The sequence below is a fragment of the Taudactylus pleione genome, unplaced genomic scaffold (genome assembly GCF_031769625.1).
Source record: "Taudactylus pleione unplaced genomic scaffold, aTauple2 ptg000374l, whole genome shotgun sequence".
Taxonomy (NCBI): domain Eukaryota; kingdom Metazoa; phylum Chordata; class Amphibia; order Anura; family Myobatrachidae; genus Taudactylus; species Taudactylus pleione.
In genome coordinates this window covers 1394180-1410286 of record NW_028284775.1, presented here as the reverse complement: position 1 = coordinate 1410286, position 16107 = coordinate 1394180, and the positions used below count along the sequence as shown (strand labels likewise).

General features: G+C 42.2%; 1 protein-coding gene across 8 annotated transcripts in view; it reads right to left on the bottom strand.

Moving 5' to 3' along the window:
- KDM6A (lysine demethylase 6A) overlaps positions 1-16107 on the bottom strand; it is a 179300-nt gene that overhangs the window by 113706 nt on the left and 49487 nt on the right. For 7 of the 8 annotated variants that reach the window (XM_088444933.1, XM_088444935.1, XM_088444937.1 and 4 more), the window contains exons 3-4: positions 14045-14153; positions 6078-6127 (exon numbers count right to left, since the gene is read on the bottom strand). In XM_088444933.1, coding sequence (XP_088301059.1) covers positions 6078-6127; positions 14045-14153 — 159 coding nt within the window. Of the gene's footprint in view, positions 1-6077; positions 6128-12545; positions 12617-14044; positions 14154-16107 lie in introns of those variants that run through there. The other variant, XM_088444940.1, reaches the window with a different exon arrangement.

Below are 16107 nucleotides of genomic sequence, written 5' to 3'. Positions count from 1 at the left end.
GACTTCAAGCTGGCGTATCTCTTTACTCCAATCTCTATCCTTCCAAGAGTTCTCAGGAAATTCAAGCAGGAAGGCGGAACAGTAATACTGGTGGCTCTGGCTTGGCCCAGACTTCATTGGTTCACAGACATACAGAATTTGCCCGTAGACAGTCCGTATCCTCTTTGAACGTAGGGTCCTTGCCGGCATCCGGACTTCGCTAGTTTGGCTTTGACGGCGTGGCTCTTGAATCTTCCATCCTAAGAGCAAAAGGTTTTTCCAATTCTATAATTGAAACGATGCTTAGGGTACGGAAGCCTGCCTCTGCCCGCATCTATTACAGAGTTTGGCATTCTTTTGGTCAATGGTGTTCCCATAGGAAGTATGATCCTAAGGTGTTCAGGATATCCAGGGTACTGGCTTTTCTTCAGGCGGGGTTAGACAGCGGTCTACCTCTGGTCACTGTCAGTCTGGTTCCAGAGGAAAATTGCCTCATTACCAGATGTTAAGAATTTTTTTCCAAGGAATTCTGCGAGTTCAGCCTCCTTTTATTCCACCGGTAGCACCGTGGGATTTGTCTTTGGTTCTTAAGGGGCTACAAGCTTCCCCATTTGAACCTCTAGACTCTGTAGATTTGAAGTGGTTGACAGCGAAGATACTATCTTCTTGCTATTTCTTCTGCTCGCAGAGTCTCTGATTTGGCAGCACTATTTTTGTCGCTCTCCATTTTTTATATTTTACCAGGATAAAGCTGTTCTTTGTACAAAGGAAACTTACCTTCCTAAGGTAGTGTCCAGTTTTCATTTAAATGAAAAAAATTGTAGTTCCAGCTTTTCAGGCTCCAGATCTTTCAGTAGGTGAAGCCTGCCTGGATGTAGCTCCTTCTTTCCGTATCTATGTGGAGCGCACAAACTCTGTTCGAAAATCAGATGCGCTTATTAAATGGTTTTCACAAACTAGGATGGCCAGCTAATAAGCAGACTCTGGCGAGATGGCTACGCATGACTATCTCTAAGGTGTACACACAGGCTGATCTCCTTGTCCCAAGCATGGTGACAGCACATTCTACTCTGTCTGTAGGGCCATTGTGGGCATTTAGTCGTGGTGCCTCTACTGAACAATTATGCAAGGCAGCCACGTACGTGGTCTTCTGTCCACACTTTTCTTAGGTTCTATGCCATTGATATTTCTGCCTCTCAGGAAGCTATCTTTGGGCGACGAATTCACCTTTCTGCTCAGGAGCGTCACACACCCTAGGGCAGCGGTGGGCAACCTGTGGCTCTTGAGCCAAATGCGGCTCTTCCACTGTTCTGATGTGGCTCCCCTGACTAACACCGACTGCCTCCTCTGATAGGCGTGCAGCTGTTCAGAGGAGGCTCGTCCTTAGGTCCAGCAGTCTGCTCCACTCTGGAGGCATGTATGGGCATACGTCACGCCATAAACAGGAAGCGGAGCTCTACTTGTGACTGAACCTGCAGCCATGAGGAGGAGGCAGTGGCAGACCCATGTGACACAGACAGTCGCAACAGCATAAGAGCTGTGGGAGTTTTCCTTTTTCATTTTATTTGTGACGTGAGGGGGCTGGAGTGGCCCATGGAGTGGGAAGGAATGTGGGGAAAGGTGGCTGGACTGGAGTGGCCCGGGGAAAGAAGGGGGGCAGGAGTGACATATGTGGGGCTGGAGTAACACATGAAGGGCTGCTGGAGTGACAAAAGGGGGACTGGAGTGACACATGAGGGGGACTGGAGTGACACATGAGGGGGACTGGAGTGACACAAGGGGGGGACGGATTATATATTTTTTTCCAATGAATTTTTTTGTGGATGTGGCTTTTTTTTTTTTTAGTGTATTTTATGTGGCTGTGGCTTTTTCAGTGTATTATTTGTGTATGTGGCTTTTTCAGTGTATTTTATGTGGATCTGGTTTGTTTCAGTGTATTCTATGTGGATCTGTTTATCCAATGTTTTTTTTATTGGTCTGGCTTTTTCTTTCACTTTAATAAGTTACCTCCACAGTGATTGTGTGCATGCGCTTTTACATGCTCGTACAAACATCATACCAGCTAGGCCACGTCAGTTTTTGCACATGCGCATGATCTCGGCTCTCATACCTACAGATATTTTTGGGCTCTTTTCCTGACTGGTTGGCCACCCATGCCCTAGGAGAACTGCTTTAGGACATCCCCATGGTATCCCTGTGGATCCCTATGGACCCTAAAGAAGGAAATCAGAGTTATGCTACACTACCTAGATAACTCCTTTTCTTCGAGGTCCATAAGGTCCAAGAGTATTTCTGGTATATGATTGCTCTTCCTTCTCTTTCCTGCTCCTGCCTTGAGGCTTGTTCACTAAACTGAAAACCTATGGCTAGGGGCGGGGTATATATGGAGGACCCAGACATCCTGGGAGCTGAAGCTTTAACTGTTTGGTGCTTGGATATCTACAACCATATAGCCCCATGGTATCCCTGTGAACCCTATGGACCTCGAAAAAAAAAAAGGAGTTATCTAAGTAAGTCCACCATAACAGAATTATTTTCCTGCACCTTCACCTGGAGGGCTGCATCATTTAAGCTCTTTTACATGGCCAACGCTGCCCATCTAGGACTTCCCGGCGTCGTCTTTCTTCAGCAGCTCTTTACTGCTACCTCCACGCCGTTTGACTCCCATGCCGCTGCCTCGCACTGGCTTATATAAGCCAGCCGAGGGAGCAGGGCGATGACTTCGCGAGCCGTGATTGGCTCGCTGCAGCCACCTTTGAATTTCCAAAATGTAGCTAAGGCGCCATTTCTGAAATGGGAATGAAAGTAACCATAAGTTAATTTCTCGGGTCTCGCCATTGAAGTCAATGGTGAGAACCGCTCATTGGCTGAGAGGGGGAAGGCTCGCCTCTATCAGCCAAAGAGCGCTCCGCACTGGGCATTCTAAAGGGGAATCCGGTTGCGGAGCAGTCATTCGGGTAGTTCGTGGGTCCACATAACTTTGTTGGTTTTTTTGCCAAGCCCGGGAATGCTACATGGAAAGAAGAGTACCTGATCCACGAATAGGAGATGGTGAGTAAGGATTTTTTTTATTACAGGTACCCTATGGATGCCTACTGGACAACAGGACATGATGGCTTCAGGGATACATAGATGAGAATGTGAGATAGCGTGTGTGCATGTATGTGTTAATAAACTTTTACAACGTTGTACATGTCTTGTGTTTATTTTAATATTTCTTTTACTGTGGAACTACAGGCACCAGCGAGCCCGTAATGCCCCGCATGCTGGTACTTGTGGTTCTCCAAGTACCAGCATACGGGGGAGGCTTGCTGGGATCTGTAGTTCCACAGCCAAAGACTATTTTTACCATCATAAAATGTACCACACTATACACAACCAACCCGGCACCCAACGCTCCAGGGGTGCTGGGGAAATACCCGGGCTATCAGCCTGAGCCTGGGGTGCCCTGGAGAGTGGGTCCCCATTATTGGGGGCCCAGCTCCCTAGGGATTCCCGGCCTGGGCTGACTAGCGGTCAGTGGTGATGCTTCGGCTGGGGGACCTGCTAGAAATGGTCCAGTGCTGGTTCTGGTAAATAATGTGGAACCCTACGCATTTTTTCCCCCTGTATTTCCCAGAACAAGCTCAAAATCCAGTGCTGGTTGCACTGAATACAGAGGACCCCTACGTCGTTTATACATGCAGCTCAACCTGGCGGTGCGACTGACAACCCCATCCAGCGGGATGCGACATGGGCAGACCCGATATGTAGGCCTGTCAGTGAGCTGGAAACACATTGTATAATGTGTACCCAGCTTTACTATATTACATAAAATTTTAGATTTCTCTTTTCAACTACAGAATTATGTTTGCTACCGAAAGAAAATCCAGCATCTGTGGTGGGTGGAATATATATATACTGTAGCCTATGGTGATAAACTTTTTATTTTAAACAAACTACATTATATTCATGTATATAAGATATAATTATTTTGATACCAATGCTAAATAAGTTTGTTCCGTTTTCTGTTTGTGTTGTACAACTATTTTATCACACATTCCTCTATATATGGACACGGGTGGCAGTCGGGAGGCCGACGGACGCATTCCCGACCGCCGACTTCCCAACGACTGTCTAATCCAGGCAAGGGTCTAAAGACTGGCGTAGAAATCTTGACGCCTGTCATTAGACAGACGCTGGGAGACCGACGCCCGGTATCCCGATCGAAGGGACGCTGGGCGCAGAGTGCGGTTTTCGGGGTGGGAACTTAGGGTTAGGCACCCTCCCGGGAGGTTAGGTTCAGGCTAGGGGAAGAGGTTAGGGTTAGGCACCCCCAAGGGGAGGCTAGGGTTAAGAAAAAAAAAACCTGGGGGACTTAGGTTTAGGCACTTAAGAGGGGGGGATTAGGGTTAGGCACTGGGGGGAGGTTAGGGTTAGGCACCCCTAAGGGAGGGTTAGGGGGTAGAATAGGTTAGCAAATACTTACCTTAGGACTATCTGGATTTTCACTGCTGCCGGGATTTGAATCGCCGGCCATGCGTCCAGCGGTAAATCATACCGATTCCATGGACACATGCATGTGTGTCTGTGGCAGACATTTTAGACTGCAAGCTGTAAGGGCTAAATTTAATAATTGACAATTTTTAAAAACACTGAATTTAAAAAGGGCAATATGATTATAAACAAGATTAAAAGATACACAATATGACAGACAGTGCTGCAAAATAGATTAATCACACATTGAATTTAAATAATTCAAAAAATGTAATAAATTGAAAAAAAAAAAAAAAAGTAATATTAATAAATGGCCATGAAATTACAGTAATATTACTGTCTTTTTTCATTCATTAAATATTTTTTATTTATTTAAATTCAATGTGCGATTGATCTTTTTTTGCAGCGCTGTCTGTCATATTGTGTATCTTTTAATCATGTATTATAGAGAGGGCTGGCAATCCCATCCAAACAGATAGCTGCAGCATTCAAATAAGATCAATCCCAACAAGGGTGTGTGGGACCAGGCGCCATTTGGTTTTTCTTTTTCTTTTGATTATAAACAAAACAGGCATGTTTTGTAGTTAATAATATTGCCTCTATAAATCCAACAGCCGAAGACATGGCAGCTTTGAAAAGCACTGCATAGTAAACTAGCCCTAAAGCTGGCCACATACTAGACCAACTTATTGTTTGGAATGAAAATCTGGTAAGGTATGAAAGCAAATGACAATAAGCAATTTGCTCCCAAACACCGAAAAATGGACAAAAACTGTTGTTTGAACAAATTGTTTAGATTAAACATTTAACAAACTTGTCTGAACGACCATTTTCATCGGTTTTCTGGCAATTAGGAGCAAATTGCTGATCATCAGTTACTCCCATGCGTTAACAGATTTTCATTCCAACCAGCCAACTAGCTTGATCTTTGGATGAAAGTTGGTCTAGTGGCCAGCTTTAGTCTGCGATAGCAGACCATCATTAATGAAAACACACACACACCGGCACACACACATCCCATTGATTCAGCACATGATTGTGTGAACATTTTTGGTAAAGGACAGTGATATTGCTATTGAGATCCATCTGCAATCAAAATCATCAGGTTTTACCTATACCGGTATAATGTGTGTACCAGGTTTTAAACCTTGCTGCTTTCTAATAAAATCATAATCTTCAGGGAAAGCAAATGGATTTAGGACTGTAGAATAAAATGCTAAATTTGTATGTATAACAATAGAACCCAGCATAATCAAAGGTAATCACAAATGATTTCACACACTTGTGAACACACGGTAGTTCAGCTTTAGAAATCCTGTTGCTTTACACCGGGTGCATCAATGTATTCATGCTACTGCAAGATACCATCTTCACAACTCACCCTCTACTATAACAGTTTTGTCCTCTGCTTGAGACTGGTCAGAGATCACCTTGCTTATATTGTAAAGACCCTTGAGAATCATACATGTAACGCTCATTTTGGTAATAAAGTATTCATTGATAGTGGAGAAACCTCACTGCAGCTGCAGTACAGATTTAAAATTAAAGAAGAATTGGGTTAATAATCTGCAACCATGCTTTTAGACAGTAGTAAGTAAAGTACACCTCAAAGCCCTACTCACCTTCCAGTAGTCTGATTGTAAACTGTAGTACCTCTGGTATGCAGATAATGCTGAGGAAACAGAAGAAAAACAATGAAAATAGCATGTTTGTGAAATTTGATACAAAACCATGCTAGATTAATAATGTATAAGATGGTGTTCCCCGTTGTGCTTAGTTGAGATAATTTGTAGTAAAGTCAATTAAAATGAATTCAACCTAAACAACAAAAGTTGGACTATGGAATATTAAATACCCTTTTGGTATACCACATCTCTAGTAAAAGAATACAAAGCAAAGGAAGGAAACCATCTAAAGATATTGTGGCATTACATAGTTCTGTCACTGTTTGCTACTGGACTGCAGGTCACAGGAAGTGAAATAGCAAGTCACCGCCAAAAATGCACCCAGTAGGAAGTGATCATAGGTCTATTGTAAACACAACACGTCTTTATAAAGCACTTTCAATTTTGCCTTTTTTGTATGTGCCACATGGTCCTAGTTAGAGCACTATCGCAGAACAGCTTACTCAAAGTCTTTTCACTGTATGCCTAGCCTACAACATTCCTGTCCATTATACCTTGACAAATATACAGTATGCATGCCAAGAAAAATGTATGTCTAGGAATATAGTACTCTACATGCCAAGCATACAGTATAGTATTTTGTATACCAAACTGCCCCAGGGAACAGATATCAGAATACTTTGACGTTGTAGTGCCACAGTAGTTAGAAGGCATGCAGCAGACTAGAAAAGCTGTACCTCAACACACCAGTAAACAATCCCTAATGGAAAATAGTCAAACATTATGGCATGTCCCAACTGCCCAAATATTTATATAGGTTGTTCTTTAGACACTGCTTGTTGTGCCAGATCAAGATCTTCTATTTTGTGTTTTGGTCCGATACAACCCTATTTAGTACCCATTTAGAAGTGTAGTACAAAAAATTATAAAAGGCGGATCTATGTATTTCATATTGACCAGTTGAGCAACAAGTCAAGCGTGTATATAACAATAAGTCTTTCTTTTTTTGGCTCAAAGTTTAAGATTTATAATATAAAAGTTAAACAAAAAAGTAAAAATAATTCATTTTATTGTAATAAATAACCATACATAGTATAAGCAGATTTTCACAAACTGACAAACAGTGGTCTCACAGTGTTGAATATGAACAAAGAACATTAATGTAACATTTTGAAACAAAAACATTAATTTCAAAACAATTGAATTAGTTCTCAGAATCATAAGATTGTGGTTAATAAATTATTTCTCTCAATTTTCTTAGTACCCCATAGACTTGTGCACAAAAATGAGCAAATTTTACACTTGCAGACTTTCCCTGAGGGGGCAGTCAGGTCAGCATAGTAGGGTGCGGGTTGCGGCATTGGCGGGTTGTGCGGGGGATGTGGTGGCACGATTGCATTATTTTGGCCCCATTTCCATCATACAATGCAGAGACTGCCGTCACCGTACAGTGCAAATCGCTTCATTAGCCACCTGGACGACCCACTTCACTCAGGAAGTGGGCGTCGCTGGATGAAAACTGGCGTCTGCAGCTCTAGACCAGGAGACTTGAAAACTCTTGAGCGACCGGGAGCACCTCCAGAAATTTAGGAGCCTCCCGAACCAGGGAAGTGGGTATGTATGGCTAAGAATGCTTACGATATTAAACAGTGTGTGCAGCTAGAAATTGCAGTGCTGTACGTCGACACGTAGTTCATAAATTAATTCCACCCAGAACTTGTTACTATGGGTAAAAATATTTGCAATTTTGCCTAAGAACACAGCCACGAATAAAGAATGGTACCAAAACATCCCCCAAGAGCAACTTCTCCCAACCATCCAAGAACAGTTTGGTGACAAACAATGCCTTTTCCAGCATGATGGTGTACCTTGCCATAAGGCAAAAGTGATAACTAAGTGGCTCGTGGAACAAAACATCAAAATTTTGGGTCCATGGCCAGGAAACTCCCCAGGCCTTAATCCCATTGAGAACTTGTTGTCAATCCTCAAGAGGCGGGTGGACAAACAAAAACCCAGACAAACTCCGAGCAGTATGTGACCCAGAAGTTGATTGCCAGCATGCCAGGGCGAACTGCAGAGGTCTTGAAAAAGAAGGGTCAACACTGTAAATATTGACTTTGCATAAACTTAATGTAATTGTCAATAAAAGCCTTTGACACTAATGAAATGCTTGTAAATTTACTTCAGTATACCATAGTAACATCTGACAAAAAGGTCTAAAAGTACTGAAGCAGCAAATTTTGTGAAAACCAATACTTTGTGTCATTGTCAAAACTTTTGGCCATAGCTGTAGATCCCAAATAGTGCAAGTATAGTATACAATTGGATGAGAAGAGACAGATAATGGACTGAGCTTTGAGGGGATCCAAAGCATAGAGGGAAGAGAAATTTGTTTACAAGCAGCAGTCTCTAATTCTACCCATCTTAAAGAGGCTGCAGGAGTAAACCACACTATGGCCTAACTGAGATGTGCAGTCCAATAATATAGCTTAATATCTGGAAATCCTCGACTCCCATTAGAAGTCTCTACGTAAATTTAAAAAAACTTGTTCTAGGAATCTTTCTCTTCCAAACAAACTCCACAAACAATTTGTGGAGTTGAAGTTTGGAGAGGACATTTACAGGTACATTATGGCACTTTCACCTCCTTACCTAAGTTACTCCAATGATCCAGTGCTTGGAATCTGGACCTTGAACTTCAACTGACAGTTAAACAATAAATCTTTAAATAGTGTGTGTGTGTGTGTGTGTGTGTGTGTATATATATATATATATATATATATATACACACACACACACACACACATATATATATACATATACACACATATATATACACACACATACAAACAAATATAATGGCTGGCACTCCACATTTATAGCATCAGGAATGGCCCCGATGCCTTCCACAACGTTCCCTAAGGAACAACACATGCAAAAGTCAAGATGAATGGCGGCACTCACGGGTCTTGAGAAATAAGGATACACTGACAACTGTGTCACTCTTGTTCGACGTTTCAGTCAAAAGAGACTTTTATCAAGAACATAAATAAAATACCAGACATACATACCTATATACCGAAGTGTCTAATATGATAGGTGCTGCCTCCGTCTGCTGTCCACCGGGTGCTCCGAGTCTGACGTCATCCGCATGCGTCCACACTGTCGCGCGACGACGTCATCAGCGTGGTGACATCATGCGTTGAGCCAGGAGCAGTGGGCTACACACAGGGCAGTCAGGTCTAGCACACCGGTGGTTGGGAGGGTAAACGACAAGTGAATAAAACAACAATGAATAAACAAACAGTAGAAGCACTTATAATTAGGAAAAGTGCATGTTGTTGTAAAGTGAATGTTGTTAAATCAGTGCATGATCTAAATGTGAGAAGAAAAGATCATGCACTGATTTAACAACATTCAGACCTGCGGATGACGTCAGACTCTGAGCACCCGGTGGACAGCAGACGGAGGCAGCACCTATCACATTAGACACTTCGGTATATAGGTATGTATGTCTGGTATTTTATTTATGTTCTTGATAAAAGTCTCTTTTGACTGAAACGTCAAACAAGAGTGACACAGTTGTCAGTGTATCCTTATTTCTCAAGACCCGTGAGTGCCGTCATTCATCTTGACTTCATGAGAATTATATATATATATATACACACACACACACACACACACACATACACACACACTAACTACACAACTACAGGTATGAAAAACCATTCGCATTTATCCACTACTTTGAATTCAAATTCAGCTGGTAATGCCAAATGTCTAAGTTTAACTCTTGGGGCGGAATTCAATTCTTTCCAGCCCCTATCGCGCCCGACGGAGCTATTCAATTCTTGCTCCTGTCGGGCACGATGAGCTGCCAGCACTACATTTCAGCTCGCAGCCCCAGGGGAATGAGAGCTGAAATGTGCGAAAAGTGACCTGTTTGGGCGCCCAAACATCACTTTTCACGATCGCGCCCAGCACTTTGGTCGGGTTTAGCTGCTTTACGCAGCTAAACCTGACCTCTATGGGCACGATCAGCACGAAAATCTTGAACAATTGCATTGGAGATGCGGGTCGCGAAAACAATTGAATTCCGCCCTTGCTATCAACTATATTACAATTTTTCCCACTTGACCCGGTCTTCTCTCACCACTTCTACAACTAGCAGCTCATTCTTTCTGATCACCACTTACTCTCCTTCAACTTGACCCTCATCTCATCTAAGACCACTCTAACCAGTTTGTCCCCTCTAGACTTACTTATCTTCCTCATTACTACTCACACTTACCCTGACCAAGCTGTCTTCTAAGACTATGCCCTACACTTGACTCTATTGCCATAACCATTACAATACATCTTCAACCCCTCCCACATTCTTGACACTCTGACCTCATTTCTCCAAAAGTTCTCTCACTCTGCTGTGTCAACTTTCACCACATAAAAGTTCATTCTCTTATCATATAGCTCCACTCTCACTCGCTAAAAACACCTCTACTTCAAAGCCCTCAATACTCCCAGGCCTCCAACAGACGTTACCTTTTCACAACTATCAAATTTCTCCACCTTCGGTACATTTGATGTTGTCACCACTTAATTTCCAAAATATAGTCCATCATGAAATCTTATGCCAACCTTGGCCACATTCACTCTGGCTTTTGGGGTTGATGTGCATGTTCTCCATTCCTTCTGTCCCCTTGACCCTATTCCCTCCAAATCTCCACCTATCATTCCCCCCGTACCATGCTTTTATACTGCCCACCGAGTCATCTTATTGCTCTCCTCTGGCATCTTTCAAGTATGCCTTTATGTTCCCCATTTTTAAGAAACCCTCTCTTGACCCCTCCTTCTCTAAATACAGCCTCATCTCTCCTTCTATTTGCCTCCAAGCTCCTTGAGTAGGTGGTGAACATCAGCCTCACCTCCTTCCTCTCCAGATACACCAATCTGATTTCGGTCTCCATTCCACCGACAATGTCCTAAACAAGGTCACCAATTAGGACCTCACAGAAAAATCCATAAGGCCAGTTCTCTTTTCTTATACACCTTGACCTCACAGATATTTGACACCACTGACCACTCTGTCCTCCATTCCCAACACTCAATTGAGTTTTGCAACTTAAATCTCTCCATGTTTGCCCAAACCTTCCTTCGGAACTACACCTACCTCCACTCCGCTTTACCTTTACCTAGGGTTCACCAAAGGTTATGCCCTTGACAACCTTCTTTCTTCCCTCTTTGGACTTTGCTACATCCATATCATTGACACCCAAACTTCTCTCTTCTCTGGCCACTATCCTTTCCTGTGTCACCTCCTTCTGGCTGGCACAACTCTTTCTGAAGCACACTATCTCATAAAACGCTTTCCCTCAGCCAAGGCCCACTCTACTACCCCTCTCTTTTGACAATGTGTCACTCTCCTCTCTCTGTCTCTTCTCCCATTGTATCCAACCATACCCACTATGAATTGTTCATAGTTCAAATGAGCAGGTTCCCTCCCCATTGGCTTCTTTGTATAATTACTTGCGGGTGTATCTGCATGCGAAACGTTACATTACAGTTTTGGCGGCTGTTACACTAACGTAGTGTTTCGTATGCAGATACACACACAGTCGCACACAAAACATAGGCATGCTGCACATCACTTTAATCAGCAGAAGAGGCTTGTGCTAAATATTTGCATGTGCGAATAAGACGCATTTGAAGTTAAAGTCACATGAATAGACGCTTGGCGCTACTGAGTCACACAGAGCTCCCGCGTTATGTGCAGTGCGATGTGGTGCACGGGGGATAGATGTAGAGTGCCTTTTTTGTTACATTACAACCTGTAATTTTTTTTATTTAATCTGAATTTTATGTTATGGATCTGCACAAAAAAGTCTAATTTGGTGAAGTGAAATGAGAAAAATATATATAAAAAAAAGAATCTTTCGAAATTAAATTCTGAAAATTGGCATGTGCATATGTAATCACCCCCTTTGCTATGAAGCCCCTCAAAAGTTCTGGTGCAACTAATTACCTTCAGAAGTCACATAATTAGTGAAATGAAATCCACCTGTGTGAAATCTAAGTGTCACATGATCTGTCAGTATAAACAGACCTTTTATGAAAGGCCCCAGAGTCTGCAACACCACTAATCAAGAGGCATCACACCATGAAAACCAAGGAGCTCTCCAAAAGGGATGCAATCGGGAAACCGGCTGACGTGATCCCGACAGCCGGCTTCCCAACTGCTTTATCCTGGCGTGGGTTAAATGACAGGCGTCTTTATCTAGAAGCCGCAGGGGGGGGGGTTAGGTTTAGAGCACCCGGGGGGGACTTAGGGTAAGGCACCCCCCCCGGGAGAGTTAGGGTTAGCCGAGGGGGAGGGTTAGGCACCCCCAGGGGGGACTTAGGGTTAGGCAGCGGGGAAGGGGGGGTTAGCGTTAGGCACCCCTAAGGAGGGTTAAGTTAGGATATACTTACCTGAGGACGATCGGGATTTCCAGCGCTGTCGGGCTGCTGCTGCCGGGATCTCTCCATCTGTCGGGCTGCCGGGAATCGAACCCTCCGGCCGGCGGTATTTGATGCCGATTCCCTCCAAACAAGTCAGGGTCAAAGTAGTTGAGAAGTACAATTCTGGGTTGGGATATAAAAAAATAAACAAATCTTTGATGATGCCCCGGATCGCAACAAACCTACCAAGAGAGGGCCAGCCACCAAAACTCACAGACCGGGAAAAGGAGGGCATTAATCAGAGAGGCAGCACAAAAACCAAAAGGTAACCCTGAAGAAGCTGCAGAGTTCCACAGCAGAGACTGGTGTATCTGTACATATGACCATAATAAGCTGTACACTCCATAGAGCTGGGCTTTATGGAAGAGTGGCCAGAAAAAAGCCATTACTTCGTGATAAAAATAAGACGACACAATTTGAGTTTGCCAAAAGGCATGTGGGCGACTCCCCAAATGTATGGAGGAAGGTGCTCTGGCCAGATGAGATTAATATTTAACTTTTCGGCCACCAAGGAAAACGCTATGTCTGGCGCAAATCCAACACATCCCATCACCCCAAGAACACCATCCCCACAGTGAAACATGGTGGTGGCAGCATCATGCTGTGGGGATGTTTTTCAGCAGCAGGTACTGGAAACTGATTCGAGTCGAGGGAAAGATGAATGGTGTTAAATACAGTGATATCCTTGAGCAAAACCTGTTTCGGTCTGCCTGTGATTTGAGACTGGGACGGAGGTTCACCTTCCAGCAGGACAATGATCCGAAGCATACTGCTAAAGCAACACTAGAGGGGTTTAAGGGGAAACATTTAAATGTGTTGGAATGGCCTAGTCAAAGGCCAGATCTCAATCCACTTGAGAATCTGTGGTCAGACTTGAAGATTGCTGTTCACAAGCGGAAACCATCCAACATGAAGGCGCTGGAGCAGTTTTGCCTTGAGGAATGGGCAAAAATCCCATGTGGCAAGACGTGGCAAGCTCATAGAGACTTATCCAAAGCAACTTGCAGCAGTAATTGCCGCAAAAGGTGGCTCGACAAAGTACTGACTTTAGGGGGGTATGCACGCTGAGGTTTTCTGTTATGTTGTCCTAAATGATGTTTGATTCACAATATAAAAAAACAACTTCAGTTATAGGCATGTGCTGTGAAGGAATTAAAATGGATTGTTTGAAGGTGTGCATTATTTCAAAGTTGTGAGGCAACAAAACATGAAAAGTGAAAAGGGGGTGAATACTTTTGCAAGGCACTGTATGTGGAGACATCTGTATATTGCTCAAGCTAAACATCTCTTAACGCATCTCAAGGAACTTACAATGCATTCCATTAACATGGAAGTTTTCAACAGTGTTGATGTGTGTCAGATGCGCTTACATGGATCAAGAGTTTAAAAAATGCACATGCCATCAAAATCTAAATTTGCATGTTTAAGCCAATTGATAAAACAATAAAAACATTCATATTCATCCTTACCTTTTGGATAGTCTTCCAACAACAGGTTGAAATGGCCTAACTGACAGAAGAAATCAGACTCCACTTTTCCCTCCGATTTTAGAATTAGAGCCTCATAGCAACGGACAGCCTAAAAAAAGTAAAATGAAAAAAGCTTTACTTTTACATTTATCAACTGAATGGTTTATAAAGAAATGGTTGTGTTTCTTTAACACTAGAATTGCCAAGAAAGCCATGTGTGATCCTCCAGGGCTTGCTTTCAGCGTGCATGTTTAGGAGTAGTGGGAGCTGGCATCATAACAAAGACTCCAAAAGAAACAAGAGCACATAGTGGGAATTTAAGAGTATAAACTGATTGGGTAGATTTACATCAGTCAGTGGTGTGTTGACCTTAAGTGTGTGGAACAGATCACGGCTTCAGCTTGAACACTTGTAAAAATAGTAATTGGATAAAAGACTGAGAAATGCTTTAATGTTAACTGTAAATATTAATTTTATGAAGCACTTAGGGAACCAAAAACAAAGCACTACAACGGGAATAGTTGATTACCAAAAATGCACATACATGAAGCAAAAGACCTTCAAGAGTAAATGAAAGTGGACACTGCGCAGACAATTCACTGTGAGCCATCTAACATTCCGTATGAACACTCGTGCACTATGGATGTGCCTGCATAAAGATAAATCATCCCTATTTTCTGTAGTGTGATGTTTTTATATCACACACACAAAAAAAGTAAATCTGCTCAATGTTCCATAAGTACAAGCCGTAAATATACATACTGTGGGGAGTAAATTTGTCTACCGCATTATTTTCTCTTTTGAAGCCAATTGAAGAGAAGACACAGATTACTCCAAAAAACAGATTCTATTGAGGTCGTGTCTGATCTCCCTTCTAAAGGCCCCCATACATCAGCGATTGCAGCAATCGTGCAATTTTCAATTGCAATTTACCTTTTTCAATTGATAGTGGCAATTCCGCAATCGATTGAAAGAGGGAAAGATTTTATATACAATCGATTGCAAATTGCACGATTGCTGCAATCAATTGCTGATGTATGGGGGCCTTAAGCTGAGTGAAGATCGGGGTGCAATATTCAATTGTTTTTTGGCACCCATGTTTTATCGTGCATGTAACTCCCAACAAGACACCTCGCGCCAGAACGGAACAACAACTGAATTGCTCTATCAGACCCTTGTAGTTAAAGCCGCCAGCACAAACAAATGAATTCCCTCTGCCATAAATTGGTCATGCATTCATAAAGTTGAATTTATTTAAGTAATATCAACATGCCATACATACTTCAAAAGGACTACTTGTTATAACTATTGAAGATTAATAGAAGGGCAATTTTTATTGTACAACGTTCCTTACATAAATAAATGGTATTTAATATTTTAAATGAGAATTAAACTGTACTTAATCCTAAATCAATTCCCAAAATACAGCTCTCATTTGATTATGTGAAAGAAAATATGGCTGAAATAAGAAAAATTCCAACATAATTACATTTAATAAACAATAGCCTCATATAATGCATCAAATTATTGTTTAAAGCAGCACAAAAAGCAGAGATTTGGATGACAAATTTAGTAATTTCAAACCAAAATGTAGTCAAGACGATTAAGTTGAACGATTACGATAAAATCGTTCGATAATCGTTTCAAAATTTGGTCTTTTAGACATCTATCATTGTTCAAACATGCTGGTCAACCTCACAATATCGTCAGGTTCAGTATGTTTGCAAATGATTGATTGTGCCTGTACTGAACAACATATCGTTCAGTGTGGGCACCCTGCAGTGTAGTGAATGACTGAACGATAACGATATCATTATCTTTAAGTCTTTTCACTGTGGGGTAGTGGATACTCGCCTTAATATTCACTGAAGCAAATGAAGATTCCAGGCAACAGCTCATTGCGACAAGTCACAACAGCTTCATTTTAGTAAAAGTATATAAAAAAAAAAAAAAAAAAAACTTCAAATGACAAGGAGGATAGGTCTACCTTAATCTGATAAATAGATTAAAATTTAAGATTCTATGCAATATTTACTGCTATGTACTTAAAATGTTATTTTAAG